The sequence below is a fragment of the Trachurus trachurus genome (genome assembly GCF_905171665.1).
Source record: "Trachurus trachurus genome assembly, chromosome: 5".
NCBI classification, from domain to species: domain Eukaryota; kingdom Metazoa; phylum Chordata; class Actinopteri; order Carangiformes; family Carangidae; genus Trachurus; species Trachurus trachurus.
Genome location: NC_139896.1, coordinates 4,845,923 through 4,865,629, shown reverse-complemented (window position 1 = coordinate 4,865,629; position 19,707 = coordinate 4,845,923). Strand labels below are relative to the sequence as shown.

Genomic DNA, 19,707 nt, shown 5'->3' with positions numbered 1-19,707 from the left:
TGCTTCTTTTCCTTCTGTCACTACATCGTCACAGCTCCGGTGGCGTAGAGACTGTGTGAGTGAAGTCTCAGGGTACCAGAGCCACAAAGCTGGAGCAGGGCAGAGGTTAGCGTGTGTTTAATATCTGGCAACCTCAGTTCTCGGGGGAGAACCTGCTGCAGTATATTGAATTTGACTGCATCAACAGTTCTGGCATCAGTCTTAAGGCCTTCGCACACTGAGTCTGTTTTTTTCGTCAGAGATTGCAGCACATTAAAAAATAAATTCAACCTCATGTTGTGTTGATCATGTTGATCAAATTGGTCGGCTTCTTTTCAATGTGTGGCTCCAGTAGAGCTAATAATCTATTAAACTGAACCACTGACATCCTGAGAAACAGATAAACAGTTGAAGTGATCATGATAACTCTGCAGCTCATTAACAAGCAGCTCTCTTTGCTCCTGACATCCTCTCAGGATTGGATGAACACAACATTTTCTTTTTCTCTTTTTAGTTCGACGACTTTTGTCTCCCTTTCCGAAGTTCGGAACAGTTTTATTCTGTTCCAAACCTCGGACTGGATTTAAAGTTAATATAATATTATAAGGTAGGAAGATCGAAATATAAAACCTAAAGAAACATGAGCTGCCCTTTCCTCCTCAGTGACTCTGCAGCTTCATGTGGAGTCTGATTTCTCTCCAAAGAGAATAACTGGACACCTACACAGCATAGGTAAATGTAATAAAACACACACTCACTTCCTGAAGAAGCTTCAGCGCTTTCACGTGTCTGTGGAGGAAGAGACAGAGAAATAAAAGATGAAATGTAATAAAGAGCTGAGAGAGAGGAGGATAAATGAGTTAACATGTCACTTACAGTCTCTCTGAATCCACCAGCTCCTTGGCGATGTAAAAGGCTCTGGACCGACCGTCAGGCTGCCAACAGGCATCAGATCAATAATCAGTAAAAAGATTAGTAAAAAGATCAGAGTTGGAAACGTTCAAGCATGTTGGCACTGGTTCAACAAATATGGCCGCCTATCCTCTGCACATCGTCGTCTCTGAGCAGCGATCAGACAGTAATGAAGACGACAACGTTGTCGCCCATTAACCTCCATTAACCTCCATTAACCCACATTAAGATCTCAGCTTGTGAGGGAAAGTGAAAAATACGATCCCTGTTTTTTTTTTTTTTTCATTTGTATCATTTAGAAAAGGTGAATCCTTTCAAAATAAAGGTCCAAAACTACTTTAAACTAAACTAAATACTTTTAACAGAAAACAGACTTAACCTTTTATAGGGCACATGTTTAAATATTTGGAAACTCAAAATTTCAACTGTGGATCATTATTGTCGAATATTAGAAGAGTTTTTTTTTTTTCACTGTAACCCAAGGTCATTGAAGTATCATGTATGGTTGTCTAACAATTTTCCAAAAGGTGTAGCCTATTTAAAAATCACACAAATAAAGTTAAAGGAACATTTATCAATACATGAAAACACCCATAAACAAATTTATTCCAATGCTGCTTTCGAGACAACTCTGAGCTTCGAATCTCCCAGTTAAAAACTCTGACTGACTGAATCACTGACCTGTCTGTCGTAGTTGTTGTCTGCAGCTCCGTCCTCCTCCTCAGACGTCCGTCCCTGGTCGTCCTCTGCTGCTGTTTGTCCCACAGCGGCTGCAGATGGTGGAGCGACGGCCACAGAGCACACGTTGTAGGCTTCAGTGTAGGCACTGGGGGGGTCAATACAACAGAGTCAACATCAAAAGTGTTGTGTTGCTATGGAGACATCCTGGACACCTGTGTTCATACCTGAACAAATCATATTCTCAAGATGTAAAGGGACTTTGTTTGTTTGTTTGGCACAAGACAATGCTAATGCACCGAGGCAGGAAACAGCTATGAATTTCAAACGTCTACTGCTCTGGCATACTTTCACCTAGAGACACCATTTAAACTTTAAAATGTAGACAAAAGTCTCATCTGTTGGTGTGTTAATCCATGTTTTGATACGTTTGATAGTTTTTGATCAATCACTGTTCAATGATCATGACCATATTTGGAGAAGTGTTGAGATTATAATGGGTGTGTATTGTACGGAATGTTCAGTGGGTGACATCATCAGCTAGAGTGGGATAAGTTGTCTGAAATTGTCTGAAACCTTCTCTTTCCACGCTGCTCTCAGCCACAATTTACACTCTACACACATTATTTTTTTCCACAGTTGTAGACAAACTTGTTCTGTCTTTAACAATGTGCTCAACAAAGCAGAGAGACTTACAGAATTTAAACTGTGAGCCTCTGAGTGAGGCCAGACCCCTCCCTGCTCCTCATTGACTCTAATACAAAGATTTTCTGAGACAAGCAGAAGGGACCCCTGTTTATAACTCGCAAGGATTTCCAAAATATTTACTGTAGAAACACCAAAATTGTACCAAATTGTTTAGGAAGTCCCTACGATGACCACGGTCTTCTTCTTGTTCTGATAGGAGTTACCGTTTAGTCAGAACAAGCCCAAATGTGAGACGAGCGCAGAGGCAGAAAATCGCTCTTTTTCTGTCTGTCTCAGCCTGGAGGGCACCATCGTCGTGGCAACCACGAGATACAGTTAATCTACTGACATCTCTGTCAAACACAACCACACACACACAACCACACAAATTACTGTCATTTTAGGTCTGTTTTGTTTGGCACCTGCCATGTACAGGACAATATTCATACTATGGAAGAGACAGCAAGCTCAAATGTAAAACACACCTTAACCACCTAAAACGAATCGTGACAGTAGGCTAATAAAGGCAACATGAATGAACATCAGTAAAGAGCCACAGCTACGACCACACAAAACCACAGTGAAACTACTCATCTAAACCATCGGCTTTTTCGAGGGAAAAGTCCTTGATAAGGTCATCAAAGTCCAACTCTGGGACAAGTTCGGCCTCTTGGCCATTTGAGAAAATGACCGTTCTTGCTCGCAGTTTGTGACAAGGATCGGATACAGTCTTACGGCAATGTACACATTAGGAAATGTTGACTGTAATCCACAATCAAGTATTGCTTTAAGACATTTCGATGGAGGCACATGCTGTCCGTCTGATCTGATGAAAGATCTGTTACGAGTACCATCATCTTGCCTCTTTCTGGTAAAAAATGTTGAGATGGTTGGAATTTGCTGCAACAAAGCCACTTCCTTTTTCTTTCCTTTGTTTGTACGTATGACCCCAAGCGTACGTACGTAGACTATGTCATTGTGTCATCACACATTACTGGATTTAATCTTATAATTTCTAAAACATTCAAATTATTTTATTAGCATACTACATTTTCAAAACCACATTCATTCCAATATATTTTTTAAATTGTACCAAAAAAAAACAACAACTCTGAAGGCCACTTTGCCCATGCGGTAATCTGTCTATGCAACACACACATGGTTGGTTGTAACTTTGTAAATAAAAAATCAACCACATAAAGAGTCGTATGTTTTTTGTCTGTTCCTCTGTCTCATTCAGATTTATCTCGGGGCCACTTCAGGGGTCTTGACCTCCACGTAAAGTTTCAGTTTGTGCCACAGGTTTGATTCCCTGATTCTATGATATGAACTGGCTTCATTCCTGTAAATAATAAATCAGATGAGATTCATTTTTAACACTCCAACAGACCGTCCGGCCTCTTTATTGTCCTCTACACTGAGATATCTCCATAATAAACACCCTTCCTGTATTCAGAGTAGAGAACAGATGAAACATTGTGGGGTTTTTTTTGCAGAAAACCAATAAACGGGTCCTGCAGAGCCCCGTCCCCGACCAGGGACGCATGTCTTGTATTTTATGCTGCGAGTCTGTTCTGCAGCAGCTGAATATGTTAATGTCTGCAGCTCGGCGGGAGCGTGAAACATGCAAATAAAAACACATCTATAAGTTACGGTGGAGGTTTCAGTCGTCGGCTCTGTGACCAATGTTCCCGCCTCGCTCACTCTCTTTCTCTCTCTACAGCGCCGGTGCCTTGGCTTTAACCCCACTGAGATGGAAATTAGCTGCATATGAACGACATATGTGAGCGGCTCAGATCACATTAAAGCTGCACGGCCCATTACAGCTCACAGGATCAAACTCTGGAGGAGTTACAGTACACTCTAAAAAGTGTGACTGGGCTAAATTAATATTTACAAAATAAAAACTAGTAACCTATACATGAAAAAAATGACTTTGTGCAGTTTGGTATATTATTATGTTGATTTAATCAAATTTGAACTATTTATCAATTGCATTTTACTCATTTTTGTTTGAATAATATCAGCTCAAAATCACTGAGTAAGATTTAATTATATTTTATCAGTAAAGTCAACAAAGTCGAAAAATTAATAAATTCTACTCAATGGGAACTTTTTGGTGTTAATCGCCGTAGCTACACTTCTGCCTGAGGCACCACACCAACATGTCTGCCACAGCCAACACCGTCTTGTCTGTCATCTGCTCAAGGTAAGAAGCTTCAATAAAGACACTTTATTACTACGTTGCTCCAGCAGTTGAACACTGTTTTGCATTACCGCAAGTTATCTAACAAGTTTAACAGCATTGTATTAAGTTTAATATCGCGATTCAAAATCGGAGCTTCACCCCTCCCCCGCTTTTACCCTCTAAAGATGCTAACGGTCGAGCGAGAAGGCACACGTTTTTTTGAGGAGTGAGTAAATAAGAGTTTATTTATTGCACCCTGTGTCGGTTGTATTGTACTGTACTGGGGTGGGGGGTATCGGTAGCTGCGACACATGTAAACACTGCAGCATTTTTTCAGTCTTTCTTTCTATTTAATCACTTTGTCTGGCATTATGTTTACAGGGCGTCATGCTCTGGTATTTTTTGATAGAGGCTTGTGTGTTACCTGGTCGCAAAATGTTTTTTCCTACTATGGCCACGCCAAGACTCGCCTTTTAAATGTATTTTATAAAAAATTTTATTGGCACGAAAAATTCTGGTCACAAAATTATATTATTATCCTGTTATCATGTGAATAGGTGATGACCGTGTGGCAGTCTATCACAAGCAGACATACAAACAAACATGTTGTTGTTTTTTATCCCCCTCCAGGGCCTGAGGAACAGAAAACATATGTTATGATTGCCATCCAAATAATTATGGACCTTACTGTACATAGAAAAGTAAGTCTAAACTTTTATTACTCGTTTAGTTTATTTTCATGTATCACCCCCTCTGAGTTTGTGCTTAAAATATCAATTTATCCAAATGACTTAAAGCTATGCATTTCTTAGATGCACGGCACGCATAATCAGCAATTCAAGACCACTGTAGGCTATGTATTGCAATTGTGATTTGTCAACTATTTGATATAAAATAAGTTATCTCATATATAATGTTTTTGGGTATTTTCAAGATCAAATATGGTTTACAGGCTACATCATTTGTCGTTCATATTCAGGATGAGTTTCACAGAATCACATGTCCAAGCTGGATGAATACTCTCTTCTGAACCTCCACCATTCAAAGGGCGGGACCATGGGACTGAGGTGGCAGACTATCCTACTGAAGGTATTGTAACTTTGACCATATGTTTTTTTAATTTATATTTATATTAAATCTACAGGAGGACATGTTAGCCTGTGACTGTATGCATAACTTTTTAATTTTCAGACATTTGTATGTTATTTCAGGCTCCTACCATCAACATAACCAGAGACATTGTTATTGTCCGATGTTGTACCCTGGGGATTCAGCTCCTTAAAGAGTATGATGTAAGTTGAAAATACAAAGAAGTCTGTCTCTGTCTCTCTGCTGTACAGTCTAAAATACAAAATGTTCTTGTTATTATACGTAGGATGAAGACAGTGTGGCAAGCGATGAAAATCAACAGCATCCAAACTAATCTGTCAGAAGACCTGAGGACATCGGAACAAAGGTCCTAACAGCTCTGGGTAACTTTCCAAAGGCTTGTGCCATGCTCATTGGCTTGACGCATAGTGAATCTTGCCTATCCCAAGGAGCTCAGGTACACTTCTGAAGCCTTTCAGAAACACAGTCCACTTTCACATAGGCAGACACACAAGTGGTTGTTGTTCTCCAGAAATATTTTATCACTCTGCTTGCAGGCCTCATAGCTCCAGAAAATTTGGAAATATACATATACGTCTGTTTTATCTGATGTAGTTGTTGATGTTTCAAAGATTGCGGATGGTCTGTATGTAATTGTTAAGTCACTGTCAAATGGTTTACTTCAATGCTTTGCCTGAGTTTCAGTGCTGCAGTTCTAGTTTGTCATAGTCATTTGAGGGGAGGGTTATACTTTTAAGGACTCAATATTGGCATAACTTGCTGCTGTGTTGCATGGGATGTTGCATGTTTTAATGGAGGAATTTGGTTTGGACATAATGATTTGGGTGCCACTTTAGTTAATGAAGAACCAAGCAAAAGTACCTGACCTTTATCCCAGACTTGAGCCAGTCAGCACAGGGATGTTTTGATTTATTTTAATTGTTAAAAAACATATTTGCCTTTTTTTATAATTTCAGCAAACATTTTAAAGGCTTTTGCAGTTTAAAAAAACTGACCATGAATCACACCCAAAAGTCCTTCTGTGCATGCAACAGCAACAAGTTATGGGCAGAGGTCAAAGGTCATTCTGCACTTCATATTTACATTTATAGATCTCTCTGATCTTTCCTTGTGAACATGAGACCACTTGAGAATTAGCTTTGATCAAAATACATATCCTTATTGTATACATTATGTCTGTTTTTCTATACTGCCTTCCTCTCTATGTCTTTGTATTTTTGCATTTTACCAAAAAGAAATCTTTTTGAAAGATGTTAAAATGTGTATGTAAACAAAGCTGCATAAATAAATGTTTACCTGCTGTTTTCCTACATGGTAATTTGTTAACTGACTTTCAGTAAATTCTTGCAACAAGAAGACATGGTATTGAGTAGATTCAACATAAATAAATTATGGCAACAAAGTGACAATTAATAACATTAAATAGATTTTAAGTCATGTGGTACCAATTATAAGTTGATATAACTTATTTCATTTATTTAATCCAAATCATTCTTAACCAAATATTTAGAAAGATAGCCTCAATTTCACACATAAAATTAGTGAATATAAAGCATTATCATCCACATATTTAGTAAATCTAAATCAATTCCACCTAATTAATTAGTAAATCTAAATCACTTTATCACAGATACTTGGTAAATCTAACTTAATTTTCTTCAGATACCTAGTAAATATTTATTCAATAGTTTTGTTTAAATTTACTTAATTAAATCAATAGTTTTTAATCAAAGTTGAAGTAATTAAATTCTATTCAATTATATTAATTGTCACTTTGTTGCCTTAATTTTTTTAAGTAGACAATGGTCAAACTTTTTTGAGGCTCTTTCAGCCACAAACTACATGCACACTTTCTATATTAGGTTTTTATATCACTCCCACAGAAACCGTCCCTGTCACCTCTCTCAGTCCTGCCGTGTTGCTCCGGCGCTCGGGGCTGAAATCTGTCCAGATAAATTACAGAAGGAAATAAAGAAAAATTCATTTTCTCTCTTCTGCCTCAGGTTCCTCGGTGAAACTATTTGTTCCAGTGTGTCGACAGTGACGAGGCCAAGATGCCAACGATCTCCAAACTATAGCTGCTAATATTACACCTCCAGGCTGCGGAGAATAAAAACCCTCAGACACCGACACCACGGTCCATGATGAGGATGTTGATTACTACTCACTATGTTCACTGGTTTGGTCACACACAGATATTTAATGTCTGAAAATGTGTATTTTAGTGACATAAAAATGATGAAAACCTTCAGATCTAATCAAATTAAACTGTATTAACCGAGGAGAATACAGGCTGCTCTCTGTTACACACTCACAATCAGATTTTTACTCATTTAAAACCACACACTGTGAAACACAAAACACCATAATGATTAAATAATGGCGTCTAATTGGAAGAAAGCAACTGATTAGCTCATCCAGTGGCACTGAAATTATTGTTTAGCAGGAGGAAATAATAATTCAACAGAGAAGCAGTGAACTCACCATCCATACACACAATAAACTTAAAGGTATAGTAGCATTTTTTTTTAAAGTGGGGTTGTATGATCTACAAATAGCCCCTAAGTACTTTAATTGCAGTAGAAGACTCTCTGCACTCCTCCCGTTAGCAACGCCAGCCCATAGCCCTGCCCAGAGATTTACAACATACAGTGTTGTGAACAGACCCAAAGAAACAGTCTATTTTTGCGGCCTAAAAGAGGTTTTACCTGAAAAAAAAATACACAGTTCCATTGTTCGCTATAATATAATTTTTCCAGCCCTTCAAAGTGCAGGAAAAACACAGTTTTTATTTGGACCTGAACACTGTATGTTGTAAATCTCTGGGCAGGGCTATTATGGGCTGGCGTTGCTAACGGGAGGAGTGCAGAGAGTCTTCTACTGCAATTTAAGTACTTAGGGGCTATTTGTAGATCATACAACCCCACTTTTTAAAAAAATGCCACTATCCCTTTAAGATGAAGCCACAATAAAATAAACCTTCTACAAACTATAAATGTCAAAACTGAAAATCTGAATAAACCTGCACAGTTCAGCAGCCTGAGAGTTGAACTGATGTTTCTGGGCCAAAAGTGGACGACGATGTTGAAACTCAGTGACTCTGTGATAACAACAGACCAAAGATCAAAGCAACTTAGTCACTGAGCTGTTATGACTGAACCTGCAGGACGGAGGCTCAGGCTGCAGCAGATAAAGTGAAGATTGTAGATGAACCAGCGTCTGTACATGAGCTTTACATCTCTACATCGATGTGCGCGTGTTCACAGGGCGTGGAAACACAAACACTATGTTTTTCAATTTTATCATCCATCTCAACAACACCAGGATCTGTAAGTGGATATATATGAAAACCTGCCTGTTCAATGATGACGTTTTTCCACCTTAATGCGATTTAAAGGGATAGTTCACCCAAAATTCAAAATTTTCACTCATTATCTACTCACCCTCATGTGGACTAAGGGCTGGGAGAAGTTTCAGAGTCCTCCGTGCCTTCTCTGAGTTACGGGGGGGTCCGCGCAGCAGTATTTGTCCATATGATGGTTGTGAACGGGGCTCACTTTTCTTCGTTCAAAAAGACACACCAAAAAACATCCAAATACCTCCATGCTGCTCGTCTGTAATGTCCCTCTTGTATTGAAGCTCCGACATGAGATATTGTTCCGCCGGTCAGTGTAAATCACGCGGGATTTGCACTGACACAGGAAGAGCAGTGAACTGAGACACTGGGAGCTTCTGCTACAAAACAAGCTTAAAACATATACTTATTTAATTTTTTTTGGAACAATTTCTCACGTCGGGGCTTCAATACAAGAGGGACATTACGAGGTATTTGGATGTTTTTTGGTGTGTCTTTTTGGACGAAGAAAAGTGGTATCCATTCACAACCATTATATGGACAAATACTGCTGCGCGGACCCCCCCGTAACTCCGAGATGACACGGAGGACTCTGAAACTTCTCCCAGCCCTTAGTTGACATGAGGGTGAGTAGATAATGAGTGCAATGTGAATTTTGGGTGAACTATCCCTTTAAAAACTACAAAACACAAACCGAAGCTGCAGAATGTGATGTGATCCAACGATATTTTATCTCAGCTTGGTCATATTTGCCCACATTTTTCTTGTGTTTTGTCTTCTTGTATGGTGCATGTTAAAACTGGAAGACTGACTTTAGAAAGATACAAATAAAAAAGACTCAAAGGTCAAATTCCTCTTTGTCTTCGTCATCTTTCTACCTAAAGGTTTGGAGCTCATCAAAAGTAATCTGATCATAACTCCCTCCTCTTTGACTAAAGCAGTTCTGGACCATGATGATGTCTTATTATTATCATCATTATGTTCATATTGAGCTGCTCTTGAGCATTTTCTTTACATTTTGTGATGTTCTAAAGTTTGCTATGGGTTGAGGCTGAGTTTTTTGCCTCTTTTCTGCACAGTAACGTTATCTATCTCTGTGATTTGTTCCTTATACCTTATTTCATTCTTCTTGTGCAAAATAAACCATTGAAACCAGTGAAAGCAGCTCGTCTCTCTCCTGACAACAGACCTCTCTGTCCCACACAGATGAAGAACAGAGCAGATTGTTGTCGTGTGCAGGGAGAAAACAGAATTCGCCAGAAACTCGCGCGGCTCCTTTTAAAGGTCGCCGTCGGCCTCTTGGCGCTCGGCCCGAAACCTCGTCTTCGTCTTTTGATCAGTTTTGGAGCGACGCCCTGTTTCTTGGTATAATGTCACTGTGCTGTGCTGCCATAGTTTTTTTTTTCTTTTCTTTTTTTGTTCCACTTGTTGACGACTGTCTCCGTGATATTTCTAACGCCAGAGAAATTCCTTTGTTCCTCTTTATTAATGGAGTTGTGTTGAACAGAGAGAAGTGTTCATGCTCTTTAAGCAGCAGGAGGAGGAAGTCAGGGACATTTTATTTATGAACAATCAGTCACTTTAATTGATGAAGGTGTGTAGTTGTATGGCAAGCCATTTTAACATTTAAAAGCCAGACTGGATGTGTGTTGTAGATATCTGTAATTCAGTTTTGCCTTTAGTCAAAAAGAACATTTCAGATATCTGCAACTACGTTCTTCCTATCCACAATTGTTATTTCAGATATCCACAACTACATTCTTCCTAGGACAAATGACGTCACTTTTGCCATTCATGTGTATGGGGTTTGTCATTACAGATATCTACAATTCAGTTGCAGATATCCGCAATGTGAATTACAGATATCTGTAACTGAATTACGACTAGTACTAATTCCAGTTTGAGATATCTACAATTTGATTCTGACTAGTCATAATTCCAGTTCAAGATATCTTTAATTCACCTAAGTTAAAGATATCTAGGCTACATGTCCCTTTTCGGATATCTGTAATTAAGTTTTGACTAGGCGAAATGACGTTGTAGATATCTCAAACTGGAATTCGTACTAGTCGTAATTCAGTTACAGATATCCGTAATTCACATAGCGGATATCTGCAACTGAATTGTAGATATCTGTAATGACAAACCCCATACACATGAAGTGCAAAAGTGACGTCATTTGTCCTAGGAAGAACGTAGTTGTGGATATCTGAAATCAGGAAGAATGTAGTTGCAGATATCTGAAATGTTCTTTTTGACTAGAGGCAAAACTGAATTACAGATATCTTGAATAAAAAATCCAACTATTCAAAATGTAGTTACGACTAGTCAGAAAGACGTTGTTGATATCTACAATGTTAATTCCGGATAGTCAAACTTACCTTTTAAATGTTAAATCCGCTTGCCATAGTAGTTGTGTATAAACAGCTATTTAGTGAACACATCTATTCATCTAAGTTTTATTATGGTTGTTTTTCACTGGTTATATTTCACATTAAAGGTGGAAAAAGTTTAAAATTAAATGTTTTGGTTTTATTTATCTCACATTATCATAAACCCTCATGGTGTGTGGATTGTCTTTTTAAATCCTTTATTATTGTACAGTTTTGCACAAACACTGAGATGTGGAGCTGGATGAGTCGGGGGGTGGGGGGGTTGGGGGGTTTGGGGGGTGGCACCACCACCGTGAACAAGTGCTGACTACAGAGCAGTGAGATTGTATCTCAGCCTGTTGTGCCTGAGCGGCTGGAGAAGAGCAATGACTCCAAAATGCTCTGACTATTAATCATCCTGAGCTCCGGTATGATCTGGGCAGCACCAACAGGAATGTAGAGGAGGAGGAGGAGGGTGGTGGGGGGTGTTGGGGGTGTTGAGGGGTGGGTGGGTTAATGTCAGCACAGCGTGGCCGATCATACCACCACACAGCAGCTACAACCTCCTCCAGCACCACACAGGAAGCTGCTGCTGCACCGACTCAGGTGATTTATGAATGAAACCAAACCTGTGTTAATGTAGATCTGCAGAGAGCAGCACAGTGTTTCCTCCTGAACCACACACACACACACACACACACACACACACACACACACACACACACACACACACACACACACACACACACACACACACACACACACACACACACCACAGCTGGAGGCAATGACAAACACAGCATACTGTACTCTACTGTATTATACTCTCTACTGATCTACACATCCACACTGACTGTGATCACAGCCTCAGTATGTTAAACAGTTATAAATCTCCCTGCACTGCTGCACTGTTAAAAGGATAGTTCACCCAAAATTGAAATTGCACTCATTATCTACTCTCCCTCATGTGGACTAAGGGCTGGGAGAAGTTTCAGAGTCCTCCGTGGCTTCTCTGAGTTACAGGGGGTCTCGGCGTAGCAGTGCATGTCCATTTAACGGTTGCAAATAGATACCAACTGTCTTCGTAACAAAAAGACACACCAAAAAACATCCAAATACCTCCATGCTGCTCGTATGTAATGTCCGTCTTGTATTGAAGCCCCGAAATGCGAAATTGTTCCGAAAAAAAAAAAAAAGTCTATATTTCAAGCTTGTTTTGTAGCGGAAGCTCCTCTTCCTGGTTCATCCAAATCTCACGCGATTTGCACCGGTGTCTGTGCGATTACTGACGCCGGCGCAAATCTCGCTACAAACAAGCTTGAAATATAGACTTATTTAATTTTTTTCCGGACAATTTTGCATTTCGGGGCTTCAATACAAGACGGACATTACATACGAGCAGCATGGAGGTATTTGGATGTTTTTTGGTGTGTCTTTTTGTTACGAAGACAGTTGGTATCTATTTGCAACCGTTAAATGGACATGCACTGCTACACCGAGACCCCCTGTAACTCAGAGAAGCCACGGAGGACTCTGAAACTTCTCCCAGCCCTTAGTCCACATGAGGGTGAGTAGATAATGAGTGAAATTTCAATTTTGGGTGAACTATCCCTTTAAACCCATACAGTGATAAAAACCCCTCAGAGCTCAGAGTCACTGACGTCGAGTCCAGCAGCTTCAACACAGAAGAACAAACCTTTTAAATTTCTCTCATAACTTCAAACAATGGCCACTGGAGAACCAAAGTTGCCTGCAGCCTTCGGGCGTATTCACACCCGGCTTGTTTAGTTCACTTGAAACAGACTTCCCTTGGTGGCGGTGCCGAAACACAAATTACCAGACTCTGGTTTGGACCAAACCAGTGAGCAGAGACCACTTCTTCAGCTGGGACTCGGTTCACTGGTTTGGTCCAGAGTCCAAACGAAGCCTGGTACGATTTGTTTATTTGCCATGTGAATGCAATCTGAACCTTTTCCGAATCAAAGGCAAAATCCAAGATCCAATCGAACTCATGCTCAGCGTGATTCTGCAGGTCACAACTTGTCCACCAGAGCGTTGTGGAGTTGTAGGATTGTGTATTTGATGAGTTTGATGAGGGAAACCAAGAAATCCCATGAGCCTCCATAGCGTAGCTCTGAGCAGCTCGCGGCTCTGCTCCACCGTTCTAAAAATAGCTTGCACCGACAATTAAAGGTAACGAACCTACTGCTGCTATGACTATAGGGATTATGGCAATGGGCCAATTTCCCAAAATGTTGAACTATCCCTAAGTATGGAAGTATCCGAATTGAGATACAGCATCTGTCCCTGAGTTCACTCACCTTTCTGTTTCCTCCTCCGGCGACTGAGCTTTACTCCTGAACCCCGGCAGGCTGCTCATGTCCACGTATCCGTCCGTGTCGTTGGCCGACGACGACAGCGCCCGCACGGCGCCGGGGCCGCGGTCGAAGAAGAAGTCCGTGAAGGGTCCCTGGCGAACGGGCCGGCGCTGCGGCACCTGCAGGTTCTCGTAGTCGGAGCTGATGACGACGACGGGAGGAACGTTCTCGTAGTCGGAGGTGCTACTGTCCGTGTTGGGGAAGGAGATGGAGCGAGGCTTGGTGAGCGGCAGCGGGACGAAAGGCACGCGGGACCGGTCCTCGAACGACTCCACCCGGACCACGCTGCGGTTGAGGAAGGCCACGGCGTTCCCTTTTCTCTTGCTCTCCTTGTAGAACAGGAAGCCGGCGGAGGAGGAGGCCGGATCGCAGGACCGAGACCCGAGGCGAGGAGAGTTGTTCAGACTGTGAGTGTCCAAGTCCAGCAGCCGATGATGGTTGCACTCCGGGGACGACTTCATGGGGGACGAGTTGTTGGTGTCTGCGGACTTGCTGCTCTCTGCTGATTTCCTTCTGAACTTGAGCATCAGGAACCGTTTGATGGACGATTTCTTCTTCCTGTTTTTGTCCGACGAGTCTCCTCCTCCTCCTCCGCCGCCGTCGATGAGCAGCAGCGACGGCGAGCTCTTGGTGATCGGCCTCTTGGTGATGTAGGCCAGCTCGAAGGGCGGCGGGATGTCCGACACGGACGTCGGCGTGGACGGCAGCAGCAGCGGAGACGCCCTGGAGATAGATAGGGACGTCACGATTATACCAGGGTTCCTACAGCTTAAGCCAAGTTAAATTTTTTAAGACTTTTTAAGACTTTTTTAAAGCCACTTGAAATGAAATTTAAGACCGACTTCATAATAAACACAAATGCAGAAAAAAGAAGATAAAAACCACCACATCAATTACATAGGGTTAGGGACAATTCTACCCACTTTCCTATGTGATCCAAGGTAAAGTGACTGCTACATGAACATTGGATTGTGTCTCTTTCCAGCTCCTTTCAAAATAAATGCATAAAAAGTCAGGAAAAAAAAAAAACACTGACTCGGGAGCTGGAGGCGGTGAGAGATTTAGCGTTGACGGCCGCCACTAACTTCTCTATGTCGAAATGTTACCAATTATTTTGAGATTTGAGACTAATTACAACCATAAAATACCACTCACCATGTGTTAACATTTTTAAGACTTTGAAAAATTGATTTAAGACATTTTAATGCCAATTAAGGCCTTGTTTTTAGATTAATGAATTCAATGCCTTTTAAGACTTTTTAAGGATCCGTAAGAACCCTGTATACATTTTCCTGGTACGATTATTGTCAGAGTAATAATCACGGTACTACGACTATCACGATTATTATGCATTAATCAATTTCACAACACCATGAATGTGTAAAATCAAATATAGTCAAAATATAACTACATTACTCGTTGTTTACACAAAATATTTCAAGTATCTATTAAAGCAGAAGTAAGCGATATTTTTGTGTTAATATAAGTCTTAAATAGTTATATCTTCTGACAGCAATCACTTACATAGAGTGTTTGGACCGAAATACGGACGGGTCTGTCAGTCCCTCTGCTCTGCTCTGAGCCGAGGAGAAAACTTTCCTCGTATCCTACAGTTTTTATCCAATGAGGAGAGAGAACGGCATGAAGGGCTGTGTGTGCAAGGACGAGGACCAATAGATCCATGACGAGGGCGGGGGCTGCTAACTCCATCGGCTGACAAGACGTTATGGTGCGTTCAAGGCAACTCGTAACTCGTGTTTTTCCGTCCTGTGAAGTCGTACCAGTTCGATCTGGTACGAGTTCACCGGTCGGAAGTTACGAGTGGCCGTTATAGTGACTTTCACCGGTAAAACAGGTCGGAAAAACACGAGTTGCGGGTTGCCTGGAACGCTACAAAGTCGTAAGTCGTGACTTGAAGCTGTAACTTACGGTTTCAAAAGCCTGCCTGGAACGCAGCATTAGCCCAAACGACCGGATCGCTTACTTCTGCTTTAATGGACCAGTATCTGTGCATTTACCTTTACTATTTTTGCTGATAAGGTTCCAACATAATCTTTTTGGGAAAGTAACGGTATTTAGGAATCTTTACGATTAATTAATTGTGGCGTTTAATACCGCGATTAATTGTGAAAACAAGTAATCGTGAGTAATCGTGAGTAACATCCCTACCTGGAGAAGCTTCCGGAGGCGTCTCGGTGTCTCTGGGACGACGAGATGTGGTGGTCGTGTCCCTCCATGGACAGCGAGCGCGGGTACAGCGACAGGTAGTGCGGCGGTTTGGAGAGGCTCTTGTGCCGCGGCGAGTTCAGCACGGGGCTGCTGCTCAGCGTGGGCGGACTGAAGCCGCTCAGGTACGACGGTCTCTGGACGAAGTGGTGGACGCCGTTGTTGTTGTTGCCACGGTGACACAACTTCCTGCTGTCGAATGGGAAAACGTGTTCGCTGCTTGCCTCCGAGCTGCTGCTGCGACGTCCCGGCTCCTCGTACACGTGGTCGTCGCTGATGTCGTCGGCGGTGGTGGATTCCTCCAGGAAGGGAACGATGTGTCCGTCCAGGTCCAAGTCAAAGTCGAGGTCGTCCGAGTCGCCGCCGAACACGTCCGAGTCGTCGTTCGAGGGCGACAGCAGCTGCGTCTCGGACAGCGAGGATGTCAGCGACGTGTCCGTGTCCGTCGTGTCCGTCGTCGGCACCGAGATGGAAACCAGCCGGAACCTCGGAGGGAAGTCGTCCAGGTGGTTCAGCATCAAGGCCTCGGCCGTCGTCCGCGCTCGGAAGGACGACTTCTTCTCACACGTCGCTCTCACTTTGTCCTTCTCGACGTCGCCGCCGCTTCTGTTTCCGATCTTCACATAATCCTCTGAGACATCGGACAGATGACTCCGTTCTCCCAGTTCCTCGGGTGTCGTCGGATGTTCCTGAGCTCTGCTGCTGCTGCTGCTGCTCCTCGGCCTCGGCATCGTCTCTCGGTCGATGACAGTGACGACGACGTCCTCCGAGGAGACGTAGTACGGCTCGCTGTGGTGGATCGGCGGCTCGTCCTCCAACCCGCTGATGTTCTGGATGTTTCCTCCTCCTCCTCCCTTCTCCTTCTCCTCCTCCTCCTTCGTCATCGTTGTTCTGTGGCCGCAGCTCAGCTTCAGGATGTTACAGGTGACGCCGCAGTCGGAAACCGCCTCTTCCTCTTCCTCTTCCTTCTCCTCGTTGTTCGACGACAGAAGAACCTGTTGCGTCTTCATGTGGAAACCCGGTTCTTCAGTCAGATCATCAGCTGTACAGTCGAGCTTCTCCTCCTCCTCTTCCTGCTCCTCCTCCTCCTCCTCCTCCTCCTGCTTCTTCTTAGCTCCTTCCTCATCGATGCTGTTGAAGGAGATGTTTCCCATCGAGAGGCCGTCGGCGTCGGCCAGCGCCTCTCCTCCGTCGGCGTCCATGTCCTCAGTCACGACGTCCGTGTCGATCATCTCCACCGCCTCTAGAGAGTCGCTCAACCTCCTCCAGTCCTCGTCCATCTTCTGAATCATCTCCTCTTCTTCTTCCTCCTCCTCTCCGCTCACCTCTCGGACGTCGAATCGTTCCTCTGCGGCCTCGTGGACGACCTCATCGTCCTCGTCGTCCGAGACCGGTGAGCTGCCGTTGCTGCTGCTACTTCCTCCCTGGTTTCCATTGAGCTCCGACGTTGTGACGACGACGACTCTGGGTTTGGGGGCGATGGAGGGTTTGGGCCCCCGGGCGGCTGCAGACATGAGAGGGGAGGAGGAGGAGGAGGAGGAGGAGGAGTGGGGGGGAAGCGGCTTCTTCAGGCTGGCGTGACAAACAAACCTTGGCTTGGGAGCAACAGACGGAGGCTTGGTGCAGTCTGAAAGAACAACAGGAAGAGGAAACTGTAAGATTATGAGCTTTAAAATAGCTTTCAGGTCATTTGTATTGTGTCCCTGTGACCTACAACCGCTCACCGCTTCAGGCCGCCGCACACGGGACAAAATTAAAAATGTGATTCTGCTTCTTATTGTCACATTTACATATTTACAACGATCGACTAACTAATATTATTACAAATATCAACATGTAAATCCGCTGGGAGCTTTTCTCTTTTCATTTTTTTTCATTTATTAGTTTATTTCATAGGGACAGTGCACCACTAATCAACAGAGTTAAAAGAAAAACTGTAAATGGGCCAGAGTTAGCCAACAAGGCTAGTTTTCGTCCGTTGTCCCTGGCCAGATGTTAAAGGCACCCTAAACTCTTAAATGTAAAACCTGCTCAAAATTGTCAAACGTGGACCTTTAAGGACAGAATAATGTCCTTAAAATAAATCATGAAAGCTTTTACACCCTTTGAGAAAGAATACAAAAAAAAAAATCTAAGGGATTTCCCTGACTCACTTCCTGCGATTCAAGAGAGAGAGAGAGAGAGAGAGAGAGAGAAACCCCTGTCAGGGCCGAGCTCTGATTCTACATGGGCTGAAAACAGCACAATAAACTCTGATTCACCCAAACTAATAAAGACATTAAAGATGATACAGAAACTGAGGAAGTCGAAGTTTTAAAACTTAAAACACTTCAGTTGATGTTAAATCACCTGGAAGCCTGATGTTCTGCTTCCTCTCATCTCTGAACTCTGTGGTAAAGGACTGAGCTTTAATCCAACTCCTGTTCTCTCTGATGCTTTCACAACATTAAAAAAAAAGAAAGAAATCATCTGAAATCTAAAACTCTCTGATTCCACCATGATTCATTTTGTCCAAATTATCTATTAGAATAGAGCACAGCCTTCAAATCTAATCAATAATCCTTTGATCGACACTATTAACCCTCTAATGATAATTATACAAGCATCTTGGCATGACTATGGAAATACTGTATATTGTAGTATTTATGATTACTAATAAGAAAGATAAATGTTTCAACCCCCCCTATATGTTATTTGTACCTCTTTTAGGGGGGTCGCAGTCGTAATTAGGGGGGTCAAACCCCCCCAAACCCACCTGTAATTCGCACTATGATTATATTAATCCTCTTATATAATAATAACAACATTAATCCTCTCACCTATGTTCATCGTGGCGCCGTCACCATCTCCCTCTGAAGCCGCTGCTGCTGTTTTCTGCTCCAACACAAACGGAGCGCGGCAACAAACTCCGTTCAAGTGTCCAAACACACACACACACACACGGAGAGAGAGAGAGAGGGAGAGAGAGTGGACACACAGATGATCTGTATGTCTCTCTATCTGTCTCTCTCTCCTCCTCTGAGCGCGAGCCGCTGCTCAGCTGATCGTCTGTGCGTCCGACCGCGCGCAGGACGCGACTGGAAACCAAATGGAGAAGAAGAAGAAGCTCGAGCCGCTCCCGGTCACACACACACACTACAACACACACACATTACACACACACACACACACACACACACATACACACACACACGCACACACCACAGGCTGCATGTGAACATGTAGCAGCAGCTGCAGTGACTCCAGTGTTGTGAACAGTTAAAGCTGCAGAGGTGTCTCACGGTGTCTCCTGCATGTTACACTTATAACTTTTGAAAATGTAAAATAATGCAAATAAAAAACACTTTAAAGGTATAATGCTTCATATTTATTTATTAAAGGGATAGTTCACCCAAAATTCAAATTGCACTCATTATCTACAGACATCTATCTAAAGACACACCAAAAAACATCCAAATACCTCCATGCTGCTCGTATGTAATGTCCCTCTTGGCGATCGTCCGTCCAAATTGGACGAACCAGGAAGAGGAGCTTCCGCTACAAACAAGCTTAACATAGCCTATAGACTTATTTAATTTTTTTCGGAACAATTTCGCATTTCGGGGCTTCAATACAAGACGGACATTACATAGGCTACGAGCAGCATGGAGGTATTTGGATGTTTTTTGGTGTGTCTTTTTGTTATGAAGAAAAGTGGTATCCATTTGCAACCATGATATGGACATGCAATGCTATGCCGAGACCAGATTAATTATTATTTTATTTATTCATTACTTTATTTATTATTTGTTTGTTTGTTTTTAGTTTGGTTTAGGTTATTCG

At 42.4% G+C, this 19,707-nt stretch overlaps 1 protein-coding gene and 1 long non-coding RNA gene across 2 annotated transcripts in view; one reads left to right on the top strand and one right to left on the bottom strand.

Moving 5' to 3' along the window:
• fgd5b (FYVE, RhoGEF and PH domain containing 5b) overlaps positions 1-17,177 on the bottom strand; it is a gene marked incomplete at its 5' end in the record, with an annotated part of 44,045 nt that extends 26,868 nt beyond the window's left edge. The window contains 6 exons of the mRNA XM_083971224.1: positions 738-768; positions 856-914; positions 1,573-1,717; positions 13,603-14,382; positions 15,829-16,674; positions 16,795-17,177. Coding sequence (XP_083827350.1) covers positions 738-768; positions 856-914; positions 1,573-1,717; positions 13,603-14,382; positions 15,829-16,674; positions 16,795-17,177 — 2,244 coding nt within the window. The remainder of the gene's footprint in view (positions 1-737; positions 769-855; positions 915-1,572; positions 1,718-13,602; positions 14,383-15,828; positions 16,675-16,794) is intronic.
• On the top strand, positions 4,957-6,276 carry LOC310986119. Its single transcript, XR_014595390.1, has 4 exons — positions 4,957-5,145; positions 5,424-5,533; positions 5,656-5,736; positions 5,820-6,276. It is a non-coding gene; the product is annotated as an uncharacterized lncRNA (long non-coding RNA).
• Positions 17,178-19,707: the final 2,530 nt, after the last annotated feature.